The sequence below is a fragment of the Balaenoptera acutorostrata genome, chromosome 10 (genome assembly GCF_949987535.1).
Source record: "Balaenoptera acutorostrata chromosome 10, mBalAcu1.1, whole genome shotgun sequence".
NCBI classification, from domain to species: Eukaryota; Metazoa; Chordata; class Mammalia; order Artiodactyla; family Balaenopteridae; genus Balaenoptera; species Balaenoptera acutorostrata.
The window spans coordinates 71,165,344-71,188,117 of NC_080073.1; the positions used below are offsets into that span (position 1 = coordinate 71,165,344).

The window sequence follows — 22,774 nt, forward strand, 5'->3', positions numbered from 1 at the left end:
GCTTTGACTCTGAGTGAGATGAGTGACATGATCTTATGTTTTCATGGGCCAGCCTGTCTACTGCATTGAGAATAGATTATTGGAAGTCAAGGCTAAAAGCAGGGAGACTCATTAGGAGGCTATTGCAATATTCCAGGGGAGGGGTGATAGTAACTTGGACCAGAGTGGTGACATTGGAGTTGATGAAAAGTGGTTGGAGCCTGGGTATATTCTGAAGATAGACGCCCCCTTCCTTGTCTTTCCCTTGGGAGTTATCAATGTATCAGTCAACAACTGGGACTTTAATGAGCCACCCTTTTACTAGGGGTGTGTTCACTTCGTTGAAAAGGCAATGTAGGGCCCATCTTTTGCCTCCTTGTACCTTCTTTCTGCCTGTGCCTGGGCTTGTAAGCTGAGCAGCCTGTTTGCTGAGGATCTGGCTGGATATATGGCTGGGGGTCAGATTTGCAGACCTAACGCTTCTCAAAAACAGGTGTTCTCCCTCCCCCCCTCCAAAGCAGGTACCCAAGATCTAGATCTGGGGAAGAAGCAGGAGCCTCATCTCAGGTCCCAGTGGTGTTTTCTGATGCAACTTTACTCTGATTTGGGGAGTTACTGGGTACTTGGCTGCTGACAAAGCTGACATTTTGTTTCCTGTTTGGCTGGTGCTTTTTATATTATTTCGGACCTGAGTGGAAAAAGGAGTGAGGGATTGGCATTCATCAGTAGTCTTCATCACATTAACAAGATTTTAGGGACTTCCCTGGTGGTTAGGAATCTGCCTGCCAGTGCGGGGGACATGGGTTCAAGTCCTGGTCCGGGAAGATCCCACATGCCGCGGAGCAACTAAGCCCGTGCGCCACGACTACTGGGCCCACGTGCCACAACTACCGAAGTCCACGCGACTAGAACATGTGCTCTGCAACAAGAGAAGCCACCGCGATGAGAAGCCTGCACACCGCAACGAAGACTAGCCCCAGCTCACTGCAAACAGAGAAAGCCCGCACGCAGCAACAAAGACCCAATGCAGCCAAAAATAAATAAATAAATTTTTTAAAAAACACGAAGAAAACCCCAAGATTTTAAATGTCGTCCTTTAAGTGTATGGTAACTTTGAAGTTTTCGTTTCTCCTTTCCTAATGTCCACATAGTCCCATGGACTTTTCGTTCAGTACATTTATTGAGTAACCACCATACTAACCACCAAGGAGTATAAAAAGTGCAAAATGGCTCTTCCTCTCTAGGAACGAAGAATTCGTTGGAGTTCCTCCTGCATCTTCACACCTTCCTGATTTGGCTCCTGTAAGATGTGCTAATGTATCTGTCAGATCTGTATCATTATCTGAGCACTGTGAGGTCTGATGCCAGACAGTTTCCAGGACTGGGAATTTAGGATCCTTATTGATATGTTATACCATTTATGTAGAGCACACATATCTTGTCACAAGTGAATTATTTCTGTTTGCTTTTGTGCTTTTAACACTGTTAATACTTAGCATTCTAAGTATAGGAGATTCAAATTCCAGTTCAAAAGACCTGAACATTAACTTTGCTGATTTAAATTTAGAGTTATTTCAAATGGTGTTAAAATGGAATCCTTTATTTTATAGACTTGCTTGTAGAGAAAGCAAGGTTGAATGGATTATACCAATGCTTCACTTGTTTGAACCGTGTAGGAGAGATGACCAGGCTAAAATAATAGAAAAGTCTGAATTATAGAATTTTTTAAATGCAGTTTCATTACTTTCAGATGTATTTATGGGAACTTGAAATGTAAGTCTGGGGAACACTTAATTTATTAAGGAAATAATTTTACATAAAATGATTACTTTCAGAATGCTTGAAAGTTAATTTTCCTAAGTGCTTAACTTTTCCTCTGATAGCTTGTTATCAGCATAAATTTGCTTCACAAATCCTTGTTTCATAGATAATATTCAATAAACTTCAGTGTAGCTTTTATTCCGATTATAATGAATTCTACTTTAATGGGCTCTGAATTTATTACATCTTACTATAATTTAAAAACCTTTTATAGGCCAATTTTGATGATCTGTGGAGGAAATTCGTTACATGTTCATCTGGTGAACAACTTTTTGGGTTGCCTGTGACTGACTATGAGGCTTTACACAAAATTAGGTAAGTTTAGAAATTGGACAAGTTTATTATAAATAATTAACTGTCCATTAGAAGAATCATGTCATCATTAAATCCTTCATCATGCAGAGAAGAGTCTGGCTTGGCAAACTCCTAAATAGTCCCCTCATTCCTGGCTATTCCTGACCCATTGGATGCACAGTCTCCATATACAAAATAAATGTTCTAGGGGAGTAGAAAATACATTGCAAAAATTCTGGGCGTTAATGGCCTATATTTAGCCTGTGCTTTATTTTTTTTCTTTTCGTGATTTTGAATAGTGTCAATAATTGTGCAGAAGCACTGCAACTTCGGATAACTTTTGTTTGCTTAGAGAAATAGCCGTCCTCGGCTCTTGCTTCCTGCTTACTGCATTTATGCTAAGTGCTTTTCCCCGTTGGGTAGGCATAGAATTCATTGAGATTGAAGGCCAAGGAACTTAATTGATTTTAAAGAGTAACAGTTGCTTTTAAACAGTGGATCTAGGATTTAACCAAGTATATTTTGGTAGAATGTTAAATATAACTTTCTTCAAAGGCAAAATTAAAACAGTGGTATTAGCTTATTAGGATCTTGGCTTTAGAACTTTATGCTGACTTGTTTCAAAGTCCCAGCATGAAAATGTCATGGCACAAGGTACCTAAAATTGTCTGAAGATAAATGAACTTCTCAGCCATTTAGGGAAGATGGTTTGTATTTTTTTTTCTTCTAAAACTAGGCATTTGCTAAGCTTAACCCAATTACTAATTGTGTTAGAATTGCCGATGTCTGGTCCTTTCCTCTGACATTAAATCAGAATCTCCAGGATGGGGTCCTAGCAATTCTGCATTTTTCTAAACTCTCTAGTTAATTCTTTTGCACACTCAGTCTGAGAATCAGTGTTTTATTTTGACCTGCAGTATTCTAGGAAAACTAATCATTCTCACTTACCTTCTGGACCAATGGACCCTTTTAATTTTTTATGTTTTTAAGTAATTATGAATACTTTTCAGAAGTAAGAATAAAGGAATGGTGAAAAGCAGTTTTATTAGAAAATTTAATAAGAATTTAAGCAGAGAAAACCCAAACTTTTACTCCATAATGTCCTGGTTTAAAGACGTATGTACACGAAATGGAGACCAACTTTTGAATGTAGCTCATTAGCTGTCATGCATGAACCTGGAGCATATCCATCCTGTAAACAGTGATTCCAGGTTTCAAATCCATGTTCAATAACTTCTAGCTTCTCATTACTTATGTTTTTTCTTGCACTTGCATGGTTAAAACTCAAAACTGTTGAAAACTCATACAGTCATAATTTTGTTCAACATCTTTTTTGCGCTATAAATACAAAAATCTTTACTTTTAAATTTGAATGATCAATTAACTTTTTCATTTCTGCATCATCTATTTCCTTTGAATACATATCTCCTTTCAACATTTTTCTTCTTGTGGAATATATCAAATAAAATTTATGTAAACATATAAATAATGAAAGAACACTGTCACTTATCTTTTTCACAAGATGGGATGCTCTAGGTTCTTGTTGCAAAATACTGCGTGATACAGCCCTTGCCCCTATTGAAATATATCTTTCACTCATACATTATTGAATTTTAAAAAATCCATCTAGGTTATCATCTAAAGACGCAAAAGTCTGAGATTTCACTTACACAATCAGTTTTACTGTCAAAATTAGAGTCTAGAGCATTGCTTTCTGTCTCTTTTCTGTTCAATACTTGGGAAGCACCTTCCTTTGTCGATTTTATTCTTTTGCTGTTTTATGTAGAAAATGAAAAGTACTGAATTCTTAACTGTATTAAGTGAAAGCTAAATAAACAAAAAATCAAAAGACTACAAAAATGGTGTCTCCAGAGTTCCTTTTTATACTTTCTTGAAAGATGATGCAATGTTTTAGCAACACAATAAGACATTTGAAGGACGATGCAGTAGTGATTATTTTTTCACTGTTGCATCATCTCTTTATAAGAGATTTCATCATACATTTTTCTTATTATTTTAGTCATTTTTAGTTTAATTGGGAATAATCAGTGATTAATAATGAAATAATTTCTAGGATGATGAATTAGAAAAATGAAACAAGAACTGAAAAAAAAAAATAACTAAGATTCCAGAATGTATCTTAGATTTGTAAAAAGGTCCTGTGCACCTTGGTAATTGCAAGAGTAAAAAATTAACAAACAGAAACCTCAATTAAATAGAGTCAGGAGACAAGAAGGGGGAGCTTTCATGCTCTGCAACATTAGCAGAGCCCAACAAGAGGAAAGACTCTTCTCTCCTGGCAACAACTCAGCCAGTGAAAACCCCTGGACTCTGTTTACTCCAGCCCTCCAACTTCCTATTCCCCTCTATAAAAGAATTCTCCTTCCCTTGCCATTGGAGACTTGCACATGGCTCACCATGGTTGCAGACCCAGAATTGCAATTTTCTACTGATCCTGAGTAAACACATTTTTTCTGGAGAAATAACTGGCAGTCTATTTGTTTTAGGTCAACACTAGATAGAATGAGTTTTACTCCATCAAAAACATAAGCAAATTGATCTTTGGTTGCTGATTATCTATAATAAATAATAAATGTTGTAACTCTCAATCCTTACAAAAAATTAGAACTACTCAAGAAATAAAAAAACTAAAATTGGATTCAATGGACCCTCATGGTATGCTAAGGGTTGAGGAATTCCTGGGAGAATCCACAAACTCTGTTGAGTGGTCAATTTTTGGTGTTTTACACACTGAAGAAATATTCCCTTACTTGGACCCAGAATCCCTCCTTTTATTCTTGTTTTGGATATAACTCCATCTGGGCACATGAGGGAAAGCTTTTGATAGGAAAGTGATGTTTAAAGTCAGACTTAAAAGGCAGACATAATCATAAAGATCTAGCTTGCGTTTGAAAGAAAAAAGTCAAATAAAACCTTAGCCTTAGCTTTGATCACGTTAACAAATTTTGGTCAGATTGTTTGCAATGATTGGTATGGTTGTAATAATCAAACCATTTGTTAATGTCATGTCATAGTATAATTTGGAATATTTGAAAGCTATAAACTTTAATTGACGGAGCTTTTAATAAAGTGTTTGGAAACTGACAGGAGTGTATGCGTGTTGGTGTATATAAGATATGATACACATAATATGTGAAATAATTTGATTAGATGAATTCTGCCTATCCAATAATGGAATTTATTTTTTAAATATATGTTATGTAATGACTTAATTATTTGGTTTCCAGAAAGGAACTCAACTTGCTGCAGAAGCTGTATGGACTATACGATACTGTAATGGGAAATATTAGTGGTTATTATGAAATACTTTGGGGAGATGTAGACATTGAAAAAATTAATGCAGAACTGCAGGAGTTTCAAAACAGGTGAGTTTCAATTGAATTAAACTTAACTGTTTATAGTGCCTATCTTAGGATCCCATAGGTATTTCACAAATGAATTTATCCTCTGATATATTGCTGTATATTCATAACACCTTCTTCAAAGAAATGTATAGATGAAATAATTTTTTCTTTTTTTTTCTGAAAGATGTCGTAAACTGCCAAAAGGACTTAAAGATTGGCAAGCTTTTTTGGATCTGAAAAAAAGAATTGATGATTTCAGTGAGTCATGTCCTCTACTAGAAATGATGACAAATAAGGCAATGAAACAGAGACACTGGGATCGAATCTCTGAGTTAACTGGAACCCCATTTGATGTGGAATCGGATTCTTTTTGTCTTAGAAATATTATGGAAGCACCACTCCTTAAAAATAAGGATGACATTGAGGTACATAAGATTATAAGGTCTTACAAATGATCTATTAAAGAATCTTTCCTTTTTCTTTTCTGAAAACTGTACAAATAAACATGTTATTCGAGGGTGTATTGATTGCCCTATATAATGCACCCTCAAAATTTGAAATGATCCTGAACATTCCTTGATTTTGCAAAATAATGCTGTAACTCAAGAAGATAATATGATTATTTGAAATATTTTAGTTTTGGAGCTCCTCAGTCTATCCTTCTTGTCCCTTAACTAAACCGCCATTTAAAAAATTCTGTTTATTTCTGTATTGTGTTCTTGGTGAATTCCTCAGAACATTTTTCAAACTTCTAATTCTATGCTTTTTTACTATTAGTCTATTAAATATTTTAAGTTATTATATTTTTCCTTTTCAAGATTTTTAATTGGTTCTTTTCCTTTTTCTATGCTTAGTGTTTGCATCAAATCCTTTTTTTAAAATGAGGTATAATCTATACCATATTAGTTTCAGGTGTACAACATAATGACTCAATATATGTATATATTGTGAAATGATCACAAAAATATGTCTAGTTAACATCCATCACCACATATAGTTACAATTTTTTTCCTATGATGAGAAATTTTAGGATCTACTCTCTTAGCAGCTTTTAAATACAATACAGTATTATTAACTATAGTCACTATGCTATACATTACATCCCCAGAACTTATTCATTTTATAACTGGATGTTTGTACTCTTTAATCACCTTCACCCATTTTACCCACTCTGTTTGGCAATGACCAGTCTGTTCTATATATCTATGTTTCTGGTTTTTTGTTTTTGTTTAGATTCTGCATATAAATGAGATCATATGGTATTTGTCTTTTTCTGTCTGACTCATTTCACTTAGCATAATGTCCTCAAAGTCCGTTCATCCATGTTGTCACAAATGGCAGGATTTCCTTCTTTTTACTTCTAAATAATATTCCTTTTATATAAATATACCACATTTTCTTTATCCATTCACCCATTGATGGATACTTAGGTTGTTTTCACATCTTAGCTCTTGCAAATGATGCTACAATGAACATGGGTATGTATATATCTTTTCAAGTTAGTGTTTTTGTTTTCTTCAGATAAATATCCAGAAGTGGAATTACTGGATCACATGGTAGTTTTATTTATAATTTTTTGAGGATCCTCCCTACTGTCTTCCATAGTGGCTGCACCAATTTACATTTCCATGCAAGGGTTCCTTTTTCTCCACATCCTCACCAACACTAAGTTTTGTCTTTGTGATGATAGGTATTCCAACAGATGTGAGGTGATATTTAATTGTGGTTTTGATTCACATTTCCCTGGTGATAAGTGATGTTGAGCACCTTTTCATGCACCTGTTGGCTATTTGTATGTCTTTTTTTGGAAAAATGCCTATTCAGATCCTCTGCTCATTTTAAAATCAAATTGGTTGTTTTTGCTATTGAGTTGTAAGAGTTCTTTATATATATTAGATATTAACCCCTTATCAGAGTTATGATTTGCAAATATTTTCTTCTGTTTAGTAGGTTACCTTTTCATTTTGTATATGGTTTCCTTTGCTGTAAGAAGCTTTTTAGTTTGATGCTGTCCCACTTGTTTATTTTTGCTTTTGTTACCTTGGCTTTTGGTGTCAAGTCCAAAAAAATCATTGCCAAGACTGATTTCAAGGAACTTACCAACTCTGTTGTCTTCCAGGAGTTTTATGGTTTCAGGTCTTATGTTCAAGTCTTTAGTCCATTTTGAGTTAATTTTTTGTATGGTATAAGATAGTGGTCCAGTTTCATTCTTTTGCATGTGGTTATCCGGTTTTCCCAGCATCATATGTTGAAGAGACTGTCCTTCCCTCATTGTATATTCCCAGCTCCTTTCTCATAAATAAATTAAATACATATGTGGGTTTATTCTGTTTCATTGTCTCTGTTTTTATGCCAATACCGTACATTTTTGATTACTATAACTTTGATATAGTTTGAAATCAGGAAGCATTATGCCTCCAGCTTTGTTCCTTTTTCTCAAGATGTCTTTGGCTCTATGCGGTCTTTTGTGGTTTCATAAAAGTTTTAGGAGTTTTTATTCTATTTCTTGAAAAATGCCATTAGAATTTTGATAGGTATTGCTTTGAAACTGTAGATTGCTTTGGGTAATGTAGACATTTTAATGATATTAATTCTTCCAACCCATGAACATGGACTATCTTTCCATTTGCTTGTGCCTTCTTCAATTTCTTTCATCAATGTATCATAGTTTTTAGTGTACAGGTCTTTTACCTTTTTTTTTTTTAAATTAATTAATTAATTAATTAATTTTTGGCTGTGTTGGGTCCCCGTCTCTGCGCAAGGGCCCTCTCCAGTCGCGGCAAGCGGGGTCCACTCCTCATCGCGGTGCACGGGCCTCCCACCATCGCAGCCCCTCCTATTGCAGAGCACAGGCTCCAGACGCACAGGCCCAGCAGCTGTGGCTCACGGGCCCAGCCGCTCCGCGGCACGCGGGACCCTCCCAGACCAGGGCCCGAACCCATGTCCCCCGCACCAGCAGGCAGACCCTCAACCACCGCGCCACCAGGGAAGCCCAGGTCTTTTACCTTTTTGTTAAATTTATTCCTAGGTATTTTATTCTTTTTGATGCAATTGTAAATGGGATAGTCTTCTCAATTTCTCTTTCTGGTAGTTCATTATTAGTGCATAAAAATGCAACTGATTTTTGTATATTGATTTTATATCCTGAAACTTTACTGAATTATAAGCTCTAACAGTTTTTGGTGGCATCTTTAGGGTTTTCTATATGTAATATCATGTCATCTGCAAATAGGGACAGTTTTACTTCTTCCTTTCCAATTTGGATGCCTTTTATTTCTTTCTTGCCTAATTGCTCTGGTTAGGTCTTTAGATACCATATTGAATAAAGGTGGTGAGAGTGGGCATCCTTGTCTTGTTCCTGATCTTAGAGGAAAAGCTTTCATCTTTTCATCATTGAGTATGATGTTAGCCATAGGTTTGTCATATATGACCTTTACTATGTTGAGGTATGTTTCTTCTACAACTGCTTTGTTGAGAGGTTTTATCATGAGTGGATGTTGAATTTTGTCAAAAGCTTTTTCTGCATCTATTGAGATGATCATATGATTTTTATGCTTCATTGTGTTAATGTGGTACACCACACTGATTAGTTTGTGGATATTGAACCATTCTTGCATTCATGGAATAAATCCCACTTGATCATGGTGTATGATTTTAATGTATTGTTGAATTCAGCTTGCTAATATTTTGTTGAGAATCTTTGCATCTATGTTCATCAGGGATACTGACCTGTAATTTTCTTTTCTTGTGGTGTCCTTGTCTGGTTTTGGTATGAGGGTAATGCTGGCCTCATAAAATAAGAAGTGCTCTCTCTTTTTTTTGGAAGAGTTTGAGAAGACTGGTAGTAATTCTTCTTTAAATGTTTGGTAGAATTCACCAGTGAAGCCATCTGATCCTGGTCTTTTGTTTTTGGGGGAGGTTTTTGGTTACTGATTCAACCTCCTTACTACTAATCAGTCTGTTCAGATTTTCTATTTTTTAATAATTCAGTCTTGGTGGGTGGTATGTTTCTAGGAACTTATTCATTTCTTCTAGATTGTCAAATTCGTGTGTGTAAAATTGTTCATAGTAGTCTTATGATCCTTTGTATTTGTATGGTATCAATTGTAATGCCTCCTCTTTGGTTTCTGATTTTATTTGAGTTCTCCCTCACTTTTTCTTGGTGAGTCTGGCTAAAGTTTTGTCTATTTTGTTTATCCTTTAAAATACCAGCTCTTAGTTTCCTTGATTTTTTCTATTGTCTTTTTAGTCTGTACTTCATTTATTTCCACTCTGGTCTTTGTTATTTCCTTCCATCTACTAACTTTGGGCTTTGTTTGTTCTTCTTTTTCTAATTCTTTGAAGTATAAAGTTAGGTTGTTTATTTGAGATCCCTCTTATTTCTTAATGTAAGGTTTATCTTTATGAACTTCCTTTTTAGAACTGCTCTTGCTGCATCCCTTTAAGTTTTGGTATGCTGTATTTCCATTTTTATCTGTCCCAAGGTATTTTTTGATTTCTCTTTTGATTTCTTCTTTGAACCATTGACTGTTCAATATGAACAACTCTTTGGTTGTTTATAACCAAATATGTGGTTAATCTTTACATATTTGTGAATATGTCAGTTTTCTTCTTGTAATTGATTTCTAGTTTCATACCACTGTGGTCAGAAAAGATACTTGACGTGATTTCAGTTTTCTTAAATTTATTAGCACTTGTTTTGTGGCCTAACATGCTCTGTCTGGAGAATGCTTAATGTGCACTTGAGAAGAATGTGTATTCTGTTGCATTTCGGCGGACTGTTTTGTATATGTCTGTTAAGCTCATCAGATCTAACTTGTTTAAGGCCAATGTTTCCCTATTGATTTTCTGTCTGGGTGATCTATCCATTGATGAAAGTGGGGCATTAAAGTCCCCTACTGTTATTACATTGCTATCTATTTCTTCCTTTAGGTCTGTTAATATTTGTTTTATATATTTGAGTTCTCCTATGTTGGGTGCATAAATGTTTACAAATGTTATAGTCTCTTCTTGGATTGACCCTTTTATTGTTACATAATGATCTTCTTTGTCTCTTATTATAGTTTTTGTCTTAAAGTCTATTTTGTCTGATATAAGTATAGTTACTCCAGCTTTCTTTTGGTTTCCATTTGCGTGGTATATCTCTTGCCATCCCTTCACTTTCAGTCTATGTGTGTCCTACATCTGAAGTGAGTTTCTTGTAGGCAGCAGACAGATGGGTCTTGTTTTTTTTATCCATTTAGCCACTCTCTGTCTTTTGATTGGAGAATTTAGTCAACTTACATTTACAATAATTATTATAGTTATGTACTTGTCATTTTGCTAATTGTTTTCTGGCTGTTTGTAATTCCTTTCTTTCTTTCTTCTTCTCTTGCGCTCTTCCTTTGTTATTTGATAATTTTTCCGTAGTGGTATGCTTAGATCCCTTTCTCTTCATCTTTTGGGTATCTACTATCTACTATAGGTGTTTGCTTTGTGGTTACCATAAGGCTTACATATAAAAACTTATATTTATAACAGTCTATTTTTTAAAAAATTTATTTATTTATTTATTTGGCTGCATTGGGTCTTCGTTGCTGTGCATGGGCTTTCTCTAGTTGCGGCAATCGGGGGCTACTCTTCATTGTGGTGCATGAGCTTCTCATTGTGGTGGCTTCTCTTGTTGTGGAGCACGGGCTCTAGAGCTCAGGCTCAGTAGTTGTGGCGCACAGGCTTAGTTGCTCCGTGGCAGGTGGGATCTTCCCGGACCAGGAATCGAACCCGTGTCCCCTGCATTGGCAGGCAGATTCTTAACCACTGTGCCACCAGGGAAGTTCCTATAACAGTGTATTTTAAGTTGCTAACTACTGAAGTTGGAATGCATTCTAAAACTCTACATTTTTACTCCCCCCACCACAGTTTGTTTTTGGTGTCACAGTTTACATCTTTTATCTGATGTATCCATTAACAAATTACTATAGCTTTAGTTACGTTTACTAATTTGGTCTTTTAACCTTAATACTAGATTTATAAGTGATTAACCCACCACTTTTTACAACATTAGACTATTCTTTTTTCTTTTTTTAACATCTTTATTGGAGTATAATTGCTTTACAATGGTGTGTTAGTTTCTGCTGTATAACAAAGTGAATCAGCTATACATATACATATGTCCCCATATCTACTCCCTCTTGCGTCTCCCTCCCACCCTCCCTATCTCACCCCTCTAGGTGGTCACAAAGCACCGAGCTGATCTCCCTGTGCTATGCGGCTGCTTCCCACTAGCTATCTATTTTACATTTGGTAGTATATATCTAAGTCCATGCCACTCTCTCACTTCTTCCCAGCTTACCCTTCCCCCTCCCTGTGTCCTCAAGTCCATTCTCTACATCTGCGTCTTTATTCCTGTCCTGCCCCTAGGTTTTTCAGAACCATTTATTTATTTATTTTTTAGATTCCATATATATGTGTTAGCATACGGCATTTGTTTTTCTTTTTCTGACTTACTTCACTCTGTATGACAGACTCTAGGTCCATAGTTCACTACAAATAGTTCAATTTCATTTCTTTCTATGGCTGAGTAATATTCCATTGTATATATGTGCCACATCTTCTTTATCCATTCATCTGTTGATAGACACTAGGGTTGCCTCCATGTCCTGGCTATTGTAAATAGAGCTGCAATGAACATTGTGATACATGACTCTTTTTGAATTATGGTTTTCTCAGGGTATATGCCCAGTAGTGGGATTGCTGTGTCGTATGGTAGTTCTATTTTTAGTTTTGTAAGGAACCTCCATACTGTTCTCCATAGTGGCTGCATCAATTTACATTCCCACCAACAGTGCAAGAGGGTTGCCTTTTCTCCACACCCTCTCCAGCATTTATTGTTTGTAGATTTTTTGATGATGGCCATTCTGACTGGTGTGAGGTGATACCTCATTGTAGTTTTGATTTGCATTTCTCTAATGATTAGTGATGTTGAGCATCCTTTCATGTATTTGTTGGTAATCTGTATATCTTCTTTAGAGAAATGTCTATTTAGGTCCCCTGCCCATTTTTGGATTGGGTTGTTTCATTTTTTGATATTGAGCTGCATGAGCTGCTTATATATTTTGGAGATTAATCCTTTGTCAGTTACTTCATTTGCAAATATTTTCTCCCATTCTGAGGGTTGTCTTTTCATCTTGTTTATGGTTTCCTTTGCTGTGCAAAAGCTTTTAAGTTTCATTAGGTACCATTTATTTATTTTTGTTTTTATTTCCATTTTTCTAGGAGATGGGTCAAAAAGGATCTTCCTGTGATTTATGTCATACAGTGTTCTGCCTATGTTTTCCTCTAGGAGTTTTAGGGTGTCTGGCCTTACATTTAGGTCTTTAATCCATTTTACTTTATTTTTGTGTATGGTGTTAGGGAGTGTTCTAATTTAATTCTTTTATATGTAGCTGTCCAGTTTTCCCAGCACCACTTCTTGAAGAGGCTGTCTTTTCTCCATCGTATATTCTTGCCTCCTTTGTGAAAGATAAGGTGACCATAGGTGCGTGGGTTTATCTCTGGGCTTTCTATCCTGTTTTATTGACCTATTTTTCTATTTTTCTGCCAGTACCATACTGTCTTGATTACTGTAGCTTTGTAGTATAGTCTGAAGTCAGGGAACCTGATTCCTCCAGCTCCGTTCTTCTTTCTCAAGATTGCTTTGGCTATTCGGGGTCTTATGTGTTTCCATAAAAATTGTGCAGTTTTTTTGCTCTAGTTCTGTGAAAAATGCCATTGGTAGTTTGATAGCGATTGCATTGAATCTGTAGATTGCTTTGGGTAGTATAGTCATTTTCACAATGTTGATTCTTCTAATCCAAGTACATGGTATATCTCTCCATCTCTTAGTATCGTCTTTAATTTCTTTCATCAGTGTCTTATAGTTTTCTGCATACAGGTCTTTTGTCTCCTTAGGTAGGTTTATTCCTAGGTATTTTATTCTTGTGTTTGCAGTGGTAAATGGGAATGTTTCCTTAATTTCTCTTTCAGGTTTTTCATCATTAGTGTATAGGAATGCCAGAGATTTCTGTGCATTAATTTTGTATACTGCTACTTTACCAACTTTATTGGTTAGTTCTAGTAGTTTTCTGGTAGCATCTTTAGGATTCTCTACGTATAGTATCATGTCATCTGCACACAGTGACAGCTTTACTTCTTCTTTTCCGATTTGGATTCCCTTTATTTCTTTTTCTTCTCTGATTGCTATGGCTAAAACTTCCAAAACTATGTTGAATAATAATGGTAAGAGTGGGCAACCTTGTCTTGTTCCCGATCTTAGTGGAAATGGTTTCAGTTTTTCACCATAGAGAACTATGTTGGCTGTGGGTTTGTCATATATGGCCTTTATTATGTTGAGGTAAGTTCCCTCTATGCCTACTTACTAGAGGGTTTTTATCATAAATAGGTGTTGAATTTTGTCGCAAGCTTTTTCTGCATCTATTGAGATGATCATATGGTTTTTATCCTTCAATTTGTTAATATGGTGTATCACATTGATTGATCTGTGTATATTGAAGAATCCTTGCATTCCTGGGTAAACCCCACTTGATCATGGTGTATGATCCTTTTAATGTGCTGTTGGATTCTGTTTGCTAGTATTTTGTTGAGGATTTTTGCATCTATGTTCATCAGTGATGTTGACCTGTAGTTTTCTTTCTTTGTGACATCTTTGTCTGGTTTTGGTGTCAGGGTGATGGTGCTTTCGTAGAATGAGTTTGCGAGTGTTCCTCCCCTCCCTGTGCTATATTTTGGAAGAGTTTGAGAAGGATAGGTGCTAGCTTTTCTCTAAATGTTTGATAGAATTCGCCTGTGAAGCCGTCTGGTCCTGGGCTTTTGTTGTTGGCAGATTTTTAGTCACAGTCTCAATTTCACTGCTTGTGATTGGTCTGTTGATATTTTCTATTTCTTCCTGGTTCAGGCTCGGAAGGTTGTGCTTTTCTAAGAATTTGTCCATTTCTTCCAGGTTGTCCATTTTATTGGCATATAGTTGCTTGCAGTAATCTCTCATAATCCTTTGTACTTCTGCAGTGTCAGTTGTTACTTCTCCCTTTTCATTTCTAATTCTACTGATTTGAGTCTTCTCCCTTTTTTTCTTGATGAGTCTGGCTAATGGTTTATCAATTTTGTTTATCTTCTCAAAGAACAAGCTTTTGGTTTTATTGATCTATGCTATTGTTTCCTTCATTTCTTTTTTGTTTATTTCTGATCTGATCTTTATGATTTCTTTCCTTCAGCTAACCTTGGGGTTTTTTTGTTCTTCTTTCTCTAATTGCTTTAGGTGTAAGGTTAGGTTGTTTATTTGAGATGTTTCTTGTCTCTTGAGGTAGGATTGTATTGCTATAAACTTCTCTCTTGGAACTGCTTTTGCTGCATCCCATAGGTTTTGGGTCCTTGGGTTTTCATTGTCATTTGTTTCTAGGTATTTTTTGTTTTCCTCTTTGATTTCTTGAGTGATCTCTTGGTTATTAAGTAGTGTATTGTTTAGCCTCCATGTGTTTGTATTTTTTACAAATATTTTTCCTGTAATTGATATCTAGTCTCATAGCGTTGTGGCCAGAAAAGATACTTGATACGATTTCAATTTTCTTAAATTTACCAAGGCTTGATTTGTGACCCAAGATATGATCTGTCCTGGAGAATGTTCCATGAGCACTTGAGAAGAAAGTGTATTCTGTTGTTTTTGGATGGAATGTCCTATAAATATCAATTAAGTCCATCTTGTTTAATGTATCATTTAAAGCTTGTGTTTCCTTATTTATTTTCATTTTGGATGATCTGTCCATTGGTGAAAGTGGGGTGTTAAAGTCCCCTACTATGATTGTGTTGCTGTCGATTTTCCCTTTTATGGCTGTTAGCATTTGCCTCATGTATTGAGGTGCTCCTGTGTTGGGTGCATCAGTATTTACAATTGTTATATCTTCTTCTTGGATTGATCCCTTGATCATTATGTAGTGTCCTCCTTTGTGTCTTTTAATAGTCTTTATTTTAAAGTCTGTTTTGTCTGATATGAGAATTGCTACTCCAGCTTTCTTTTGATTTCCATTTGCATGGAATATCTTTTTCCATCCCCTCACTTTCAGTCTGTATGTGTCCCTAGGTCTGAAGTGGGTCTCTTGTAGAACAGCATATATATGGGCCTTGTTTTTGTATCCATTCAACCAGTCTATGTCTTTTGGTTGAATCATTGAATCCATTTACATTTAAGGTAATTATCGATATGTATGTTCCTATTACCATTTTCTTAATTGTTTTGGGTTTTTTATTGTAGGTCTTTTCCTTCTCTTGTGTTTCCTGCCTAGAGTAGTTCCTTTAGCATTTGTTCTAAAGCTGGTTTGGTGGTGCTGAATTCTCTTAGCTTTTGCTTTTTTGTAAAGGCTTTAATTTCTTCGTTGAATCTGAATGAGATCCTTGCTGGGTAGAGTAATCTTGGTTGTAGGTTTTTCCCTTTCATCACTTTAAATATGTCATGCCACTCCCTTCTGGCTTGCAGAGTTTCTTCTGAAAGATCAGCTGTTAACCTTATGGGGATTCCCTTGTATGTTATTTGTTGCTTTTCTCTTGCTGCTTTTAAATTTTTTCTTTGTGTTTAATTTTTGATAGTTTGATTAATATGTGTCTTGGCATGTTTCTCCTTGGATTTATCCTGTATGGGACTCTCTGTGCTTCCTGGACTTGATTGACTATTTCCTTTCCCATATTAGGGAAGTTTTCAACTATAATCTCTTCAAATATTTTCTCAGCCCCCTTTTTTTCTCTTCTTCTTCTGGGACCCCTATAATTCAAATATTGGTGCATTTAATGTTGTCCCAGAGATCTCTGAGACCATCCTCAATTGTTTTTCATTCTTTTTTCTTTATTCTCCTCTGCAGTAGTTATTTCCACTATTTTATCTTCCAGGTCACTTATCCGTTCTTCTGCCTCAGTTATTCTGCTATTGATTCCTTCTAGAGAATTTTTAGTTTCAGCAATTGTGTTGTTCATCATTGTTTGTTGCTATTTAGTTCTTCTAGGTCCTTGTTGAATGTTTTTTGTATTTTCTCCATTCTATTTCCAAGATTTTGGATCATCTTTACTATCATTACTCTGAATTCTTCTTCAGGTAGACTGCCTATTTTGCCTTCATTTGTTAGGTCTGGTGGGTTTTTACCTTGCTCCTTCATCTGCTGTATGCTTCTCTGTCTTCTCATTTTGCTTAACTTACTGTGTTTGTGGTCTCCTTTTTGCAGGCTGCAGGTTCGTAGTTCCCATTGTTTTTGGTGTCTGCCCCCAGTGTCTAAGGTTGGTTCAGTGGGTTGTGTAGGCTTCCTGGTGGAGGGGACTAGTGCTTGTGTTCAGGTGGATGAGGCTGGATCTTGTCTTTCTGGTGGCCAGGACCGCGTCCGGTGGTGTGTTTTGGGATGTCTTTGACCTTATTATGATTTTAGGCAGCCTCTCTGCTAATGGGTGGGGTTGTATTCCTGTCTTGTTAGTTGTTTGGCATAGGGTTTCCAGAACTGTAGCTTGCTGGTCTTTGAGTGGAGCTGGGTTTTAGTGTTGAGATGGAGATGTCTGGGAGAGCTTTCACCGTTTGATATTATGTGAAGCTGGGAAGTCTCTGGTGGACCAATGTCCTGAACTCGGCTCTCCCACCTCAGAGGCTCAGGCCTGACACCCAGCTGGAGCACCAAGACCCTGTCAGCCACATGGCTTTTGTAGAGTTTCTTCAGGGACTTCTGGTTGAGGCTTGTCTCCCAGTTGTAATAGTGCAGCTTGGAGGGTGCAGGCTTGTTTTTTCTGCCAATCAGCTTGGCAAACTTGCAGATTCACTCCTACACACACTGGCTGCCCGTTCCTGGAGACTTCCAGCCTGCCGGCCTGAGGCTAGACTATTCTGAACTTTATTATTCATTTCCCTTTACCAGTGAGAGTTATACTTTCATATATTTTCCTGTTACCGATTAGCATCCTTTCATTTTAGCCTAAAGAAGTCCCTTTAACGTTTCTTGTAAGACTCATGTAGTGGTGATGAACTCCTTTAGGCTTTTGCTTGTCTGAAAAACTCTTGATCTCTCTTTCAGTTCTGAAGGACAGCTTCACCATGTACAGTATTCTTGGTGGCAATTTTTTTCTTTTAGCACTTTGAGTATATTGTGCCACTTCCTTTTGTCCTGCAAAGTTTCTGCTGAAAAATCTGCTGATAGTCTCATGGGGTGCCCTTGTATGTAACAAGTTGTCTTTCTCTTGCTGTTTTTAAGATCTCTCCTTGTCTTTAACTTTTGACACTTTAATTACGTGTTTTGTTGTGAGTCTCTTTGGGTATATCTGCATATTAAACAAATAGGCCTTTTTTTTCACAGAAAGACTAGGTGCTTTTTAGTCAGCTGTCTCTGTGCTGGGCCCTGGGTACAAACAAGCCATTTAAGAACTATTTCTCAGTTTACTATGGCCTTGTGGGTCACATAGACATAAGCCCTGAATTTTGGGGTGCTCACCTCTCAGGTACAGGTGTTAAAAGTTGGGGTGCCCGATGTGGAGTTCAAATCATTTGCTCCTCAGGGAGAACCTCTGGTCTGTGGGTTTCTTCCCGATTGTGGGTCCCTGTGCCAGGGGTGGGGCTGAACATGAGATTCTGTCTCAGCTTCCCCTACCAGATGTGAGTTTTTCCTTGTTCACCTAATGTGTAAGAGTTGCTCAACTAGTTTTTGGGTTTCTTTCAGTTCCATATGTAGCTATAGGTTTGGTGTGTCTATGGGAGGAGGTGAGTTCAGTATCCTCCTATGTCACCATCTTGAACTAGAACTTAGTTCTTTTTCTTTTGCGACCACCTGTTCTTTTTTCATTTCTACATTTTTTTCTGTCCTTTTTACAGAGTCTTAGATCTATAGATTATTAAATCTACATATATTCTCAAATATTTTATATATTCTCAAGCCTATACATCTCAAATCTTTAGAGTTCTTCATTTATCTCTTTGAGCATCCTAAACATAATTATTTTTAAATTTTTTATTATGGAAAATATCAAAGAAAAGTAGAGATCCTCTTGCTTCCAAAATTATCACCTCATGGCCAATATAAGTTCATCTCTACCTCCCATACTCCAAGGCCCCCAGATTAACCATAATTAAAGATTATTTTTCAGATTGTTCTATAAAATTAATTTCACCTGGACTGAGTTTTTACTCTGATTGTTTTTTACGTTGGCTATCTCTCTGAGTATCGGATCTCTTTTCATGGGTTTTGCAATTTTTTTTTTCACTTTTTTCTTTCAGCTGCACCACGCGGCTTGCAAGATCTTAGTTCCCCAACCAGGGCTTGAACCTGGGCCCTTGGCAGTGAAAGCGTGGAGTCCTAACCACAGGACTGCCAGGGAATTCCCAAGGGTTTTGCAATTTTTATTTTTTAGAGGACTCATTTTGAGTGACGAGCTTTAAAAAATGTGGCTTTTATAATTTGTTAAAATTGTTTTTCTCCTTCTGCATTTTAGCCTTCCTTAGGAGTCTAGTGGTTTTGTGGCTTCTTCCTGCATCCGCCATCTCCTCAAGTCCAGAGCCAGCTGTTACAATAGTGGTTTACATCCCCTATTCTGCTGTGGTGGGCCAGATCCAGGCAGAGCTGACCTGTCTCAGGTCCTGGTTGTGGACCTGGATCTGTCACCCAATCCACCACATCCCTAGGTTCATTTACTCTAGATGACCAGATGGCAGCTACAGGCAGCCTCCTTCCACAGTGGAGGGATCTAGACCACAGTCCTGATGGTCCCTTTCATACAGGCCACTTTTAGTCTCCTCTGTCCCACAGGAGCCAAGGGGTTGGTACCCATTGACCAGAGCCCTCAGGCCTGGACTTCAGCTCCACCTCCTGGTTTGCATGTCTTTTTCACTTCTAGTTCATGGAGATGTTTACCTTGTTTTTACGTCTTACTGTTACCTTCTCTTTTTGTGTTTTGTACATTATTCTATGTTTTTGGAGGTGAAAACTGCACCCCATGACCAGAAATATCCCCTAAATGTATGGTTTTGAGTTTTCTGCCGCCTCCTTGCCTCTTTTTAGCAACATGCACGCCACAAGTTTTGTTTTCAAAGCATTTTTGTCCTATTTATAAATGCCATTCAGATACTACTGAGGGAAATAAAGAGTTTAAAAAAACTTTGGTGACCATCTCATTCTTATATTATAAGTAGGTTTTTACACTTAAGAGTATAGCTATTCATAGGCTGTGCTTTGAAAACTTGATTTTGCAAGTCCAAGGGATTCTGGGATTCAGTTATTAACTATTCTTACCCCAAAACAGACTCTCAGTGTTGTCTACACTGGTATATTCTGTTTTATTTACCCCATATGCCCTGCTATTAGCCAAGCTGGATTCTTACTGTTACTTCATTCATGGCCTCTAAAGGAAGCCTTTTCCCTTCCTGTAAAATGTCTTCTCCCTCCCCCTGTTGGAATCCCACTTATTCTCAGATGCTCCCTCCTCAATTAAGCCTTTCCTCCTTGCTGCAGGCAAAAGTCATTTCTCCTCCTCAGAACTCACAACAGTTCACACCACTCTTATTACACTTACTACACACTAATTTGTAATATAATCATTTGTGGAAATTCCTTGCACCTTTATATTCCTTCCCATCTCTGAGATTCTGTGATTCTAATTATGAAAATTAATTGAGGCATGTTGCAGAAAATACCTTACTTTTATTTTCCCTTGTGAAACTTTCATATCAAAGATTCTCAGAAAAACAGAAAAACCCATTAAAAATAGAATTAACTTTTAATCAAGTGAGATATTCATATTAGGGCCAGAACAGGCAGGAATATAGCAATGTTTATATGTTACTTTAAAGTGTTCAAAAGAGTCTCACATATATTCTCATTTGCTTCTCATAGCAAGCTGCTGAGATAGAGCAGCTGTGATTATATCCATTTTGGCTGAAAAACACCAACTAAAAATATAAATAAGAACATGATGATTTAAGTTCCATTATCTCATGTAGGTGGTACAATAAAATAATTAGTAGTCAGAAGGTTCTGGTTTGAACTTGCAACACAATCATCTTGATCCTTGGTTTTCTTGGCCGTAAAATGACCCAATGACTTCTAGGGCCAAGCTAAAAAATTCTGATTTTAAATGCACTTAATTTGTAATTGAAAATGTCATGACATATTCTTTGATTTCCTTCTGAAGGATGTTTGCATATCTGCCATTAAGGAGAAAGATATTGAAGCCAAGCTGACTCAGGTGATTGAGAATTGGACCAACCAGAACCTGAGTTTTGCAGCATTTAAGGGAAAGGGAGAGCTGCTGCTCAAAGGAACTGAATCGGGAGAGATTATCACCTTGATGGAGGATAGTTTAATGGTCTTAGGTTCCTTACTAAGCAACAGGTAATTTTATAATTTTCAGGGGAAGGTTTTGATTTGGTATTTAGAGTTATATAATTTGAGATAAAAGCCCAGTTTTGTAGCTGTGGCACAACACAAGATTCTGACCTAAAGTGTTGACTCTTGTCTGTCCTTACATGAACTACCTATTTTCCCTACTAATCATGGCCTCCATCTCTTCTATGGTACTCATCTCCCCTTCCTATGTTTCCTGATGGGCCCCATCATAATTATTCTCCCTCAAATTGGCAGCTTATCTCCTGAACATCTGGACTCCCCACCAAGATGACATCTTCATTTTATCTCCTTTCTCTTTTCATTCTCTGATTTTTCATCATTGCCCTCCTTGGCTAAACCTGCTCAAGTGTTCAACCAATGGCCCAGAAAAAGTATGCTGTCAACACGTGAAGGAATATAGTGAAGGGCTTGACACTTACACACTTGGATTTTTTATGGTGAAAAGTGGCCATATCTGTGCTGGGTCCACTGCAGCCTAAACGAGGCAACATGTCCATCACTGGACTACTGAACCGCTTGAAAGTGACTGTTATCTCAAGTGCAGCTTTAGGAAATGGGACCCAGATTAAGTACACTGTCTTGGCATTAGCAACCTCTAATCCCCTAGCTGACTATCCAGTAATTCTTAACTGGTCTTCACCCTAACACACCTAAGAAACATGTCACATTATCTCAGAGGTCATTAACAGAGGTCAGTGTCCATGGGGATTCTAATACCCTACCTCCAGGTTGGGACTGCTGTTTAATGAATGACATCCTGCATGACCTCTGGCTCAGAGGCAGTCTTGTATTTGGATAATGTACTAACTCACAAAGCTCCTAATTCTGGGTTGAAGTTCCTGGGGTTAAACTCCTAGGGTATGTCCTCTGCTTTCAGGGAATCTGAATAACCTGGCAAAGGTGACCATAGGCCGTTCAGTGGTTCGTAGACTTCACAGGCTGCTACTTCCCCATGGTTCATTGCAAATTTTGCCATCTTGATTTCCTGAATGATGACCTCTTGAAGAAGGGCTGTAGATTCACCTGAACCTGGTGTGTAGCCCAAGAATTCAGGACTTGAAGCCTTTCTTAATTTCATTCTTAACTTGCATATAACCTGAATATTATAGTACTTACTTATGGTACTGGTAAACTCAATGTTGAGGCCCTGCTAGAAGGAGTATAAGGATATCTAAGAAGTCACAACACTTCAGTAGATTCTCCTCCTAGAGAACTTTGCAGCATCAAGTGGATCCAGAAAACCTCTTCTAGAGCCAACCACAGACTGATCTCATAGAAGGCAGTACCAGCTGGATCTCTAGGGCTACCCGGATGTGAGAAGGAAATTGTGTATCTTCATGGGTGAGGCTTCACTCACCTGGATTCCCTGGGTTGTGACACTTTCCTGGTGGGTCCCTGATCCCCTGGCATTCCAAGGGCCTTCCTACCTGTTGTGAACAGGTTCCACCACACAAAGCTGTGCAATGCAGGTGCCTGGCCAAACAACAAAAACTGGTCATTAGTGATTTTATTTCAAATCTCCCTTTTTCTTGTTGGGAAGTTACATACCATCAAAGATGATTTTTTTTTTTTATTCTGTGCAAAATTATTTTTGGCTCCAAATATCTAAGTGCTTCAACTCCCTGAATTGCCATCTTGGTCTGTGTGTATTGATCTTGAAGGGTTTTTTTGGCATATTGACTGCCTTTCAGCTCTAGACTGATGGCCAGATGGGCACTATAAATTGGGAGTTGAGAAAAATGCCTCTTACTGCCAGATCAACTCATCTACCTCCTTGGGGCAGTTTTTGTACAACCCCTTTATACCTCCATGTATAACATAGTCTTCCATAGAAGTGAAGGGTTACACGTAGGCATCAGACTATTCCCAGAAGAACCCCATTCTTCATGTGAGCCCCTTCAAGTCATCCTGTCCTGGATCAAGAAA

At 37.3% G+C, this 22,774-nt stretch overlaps 1 protein-coding gene across 1 annotated transcript in view; it reads left to right on the top strand.

Moving 5' to 3' along the window:
* The window catches only part of DNAH8 (dynein axonemal heavy chain 8), a 337,653-nt gene that overhangs the window by 98,867 nt on the left and 216,012 nt on the right, over nucleotides 1-22,774 (top strand). The window contains exons 33-36 of the mRNA XM_057555266.1: nucleotides 2,015-2,115; nucleotides 5,343-5,480; nucleotides 5,644-5,884; nucleotides 20,634-20,833. Of these exons, the coding sequence (XP_057411249.1) occupies nucleotides 2,015-2,115; nucleotides 5,343-5,480; nucleotides 5,644-5,884; nucleotides 20,634-20,833 (680 nt within the window). The remainder of the gene's footprint in view (nucleotides 1-2,014; nucleotides 2,116-5,342; nucleotides 5,481-5,643; nucleotides 5,885-20,633; nucleotides 20,834-22,774) is intronic.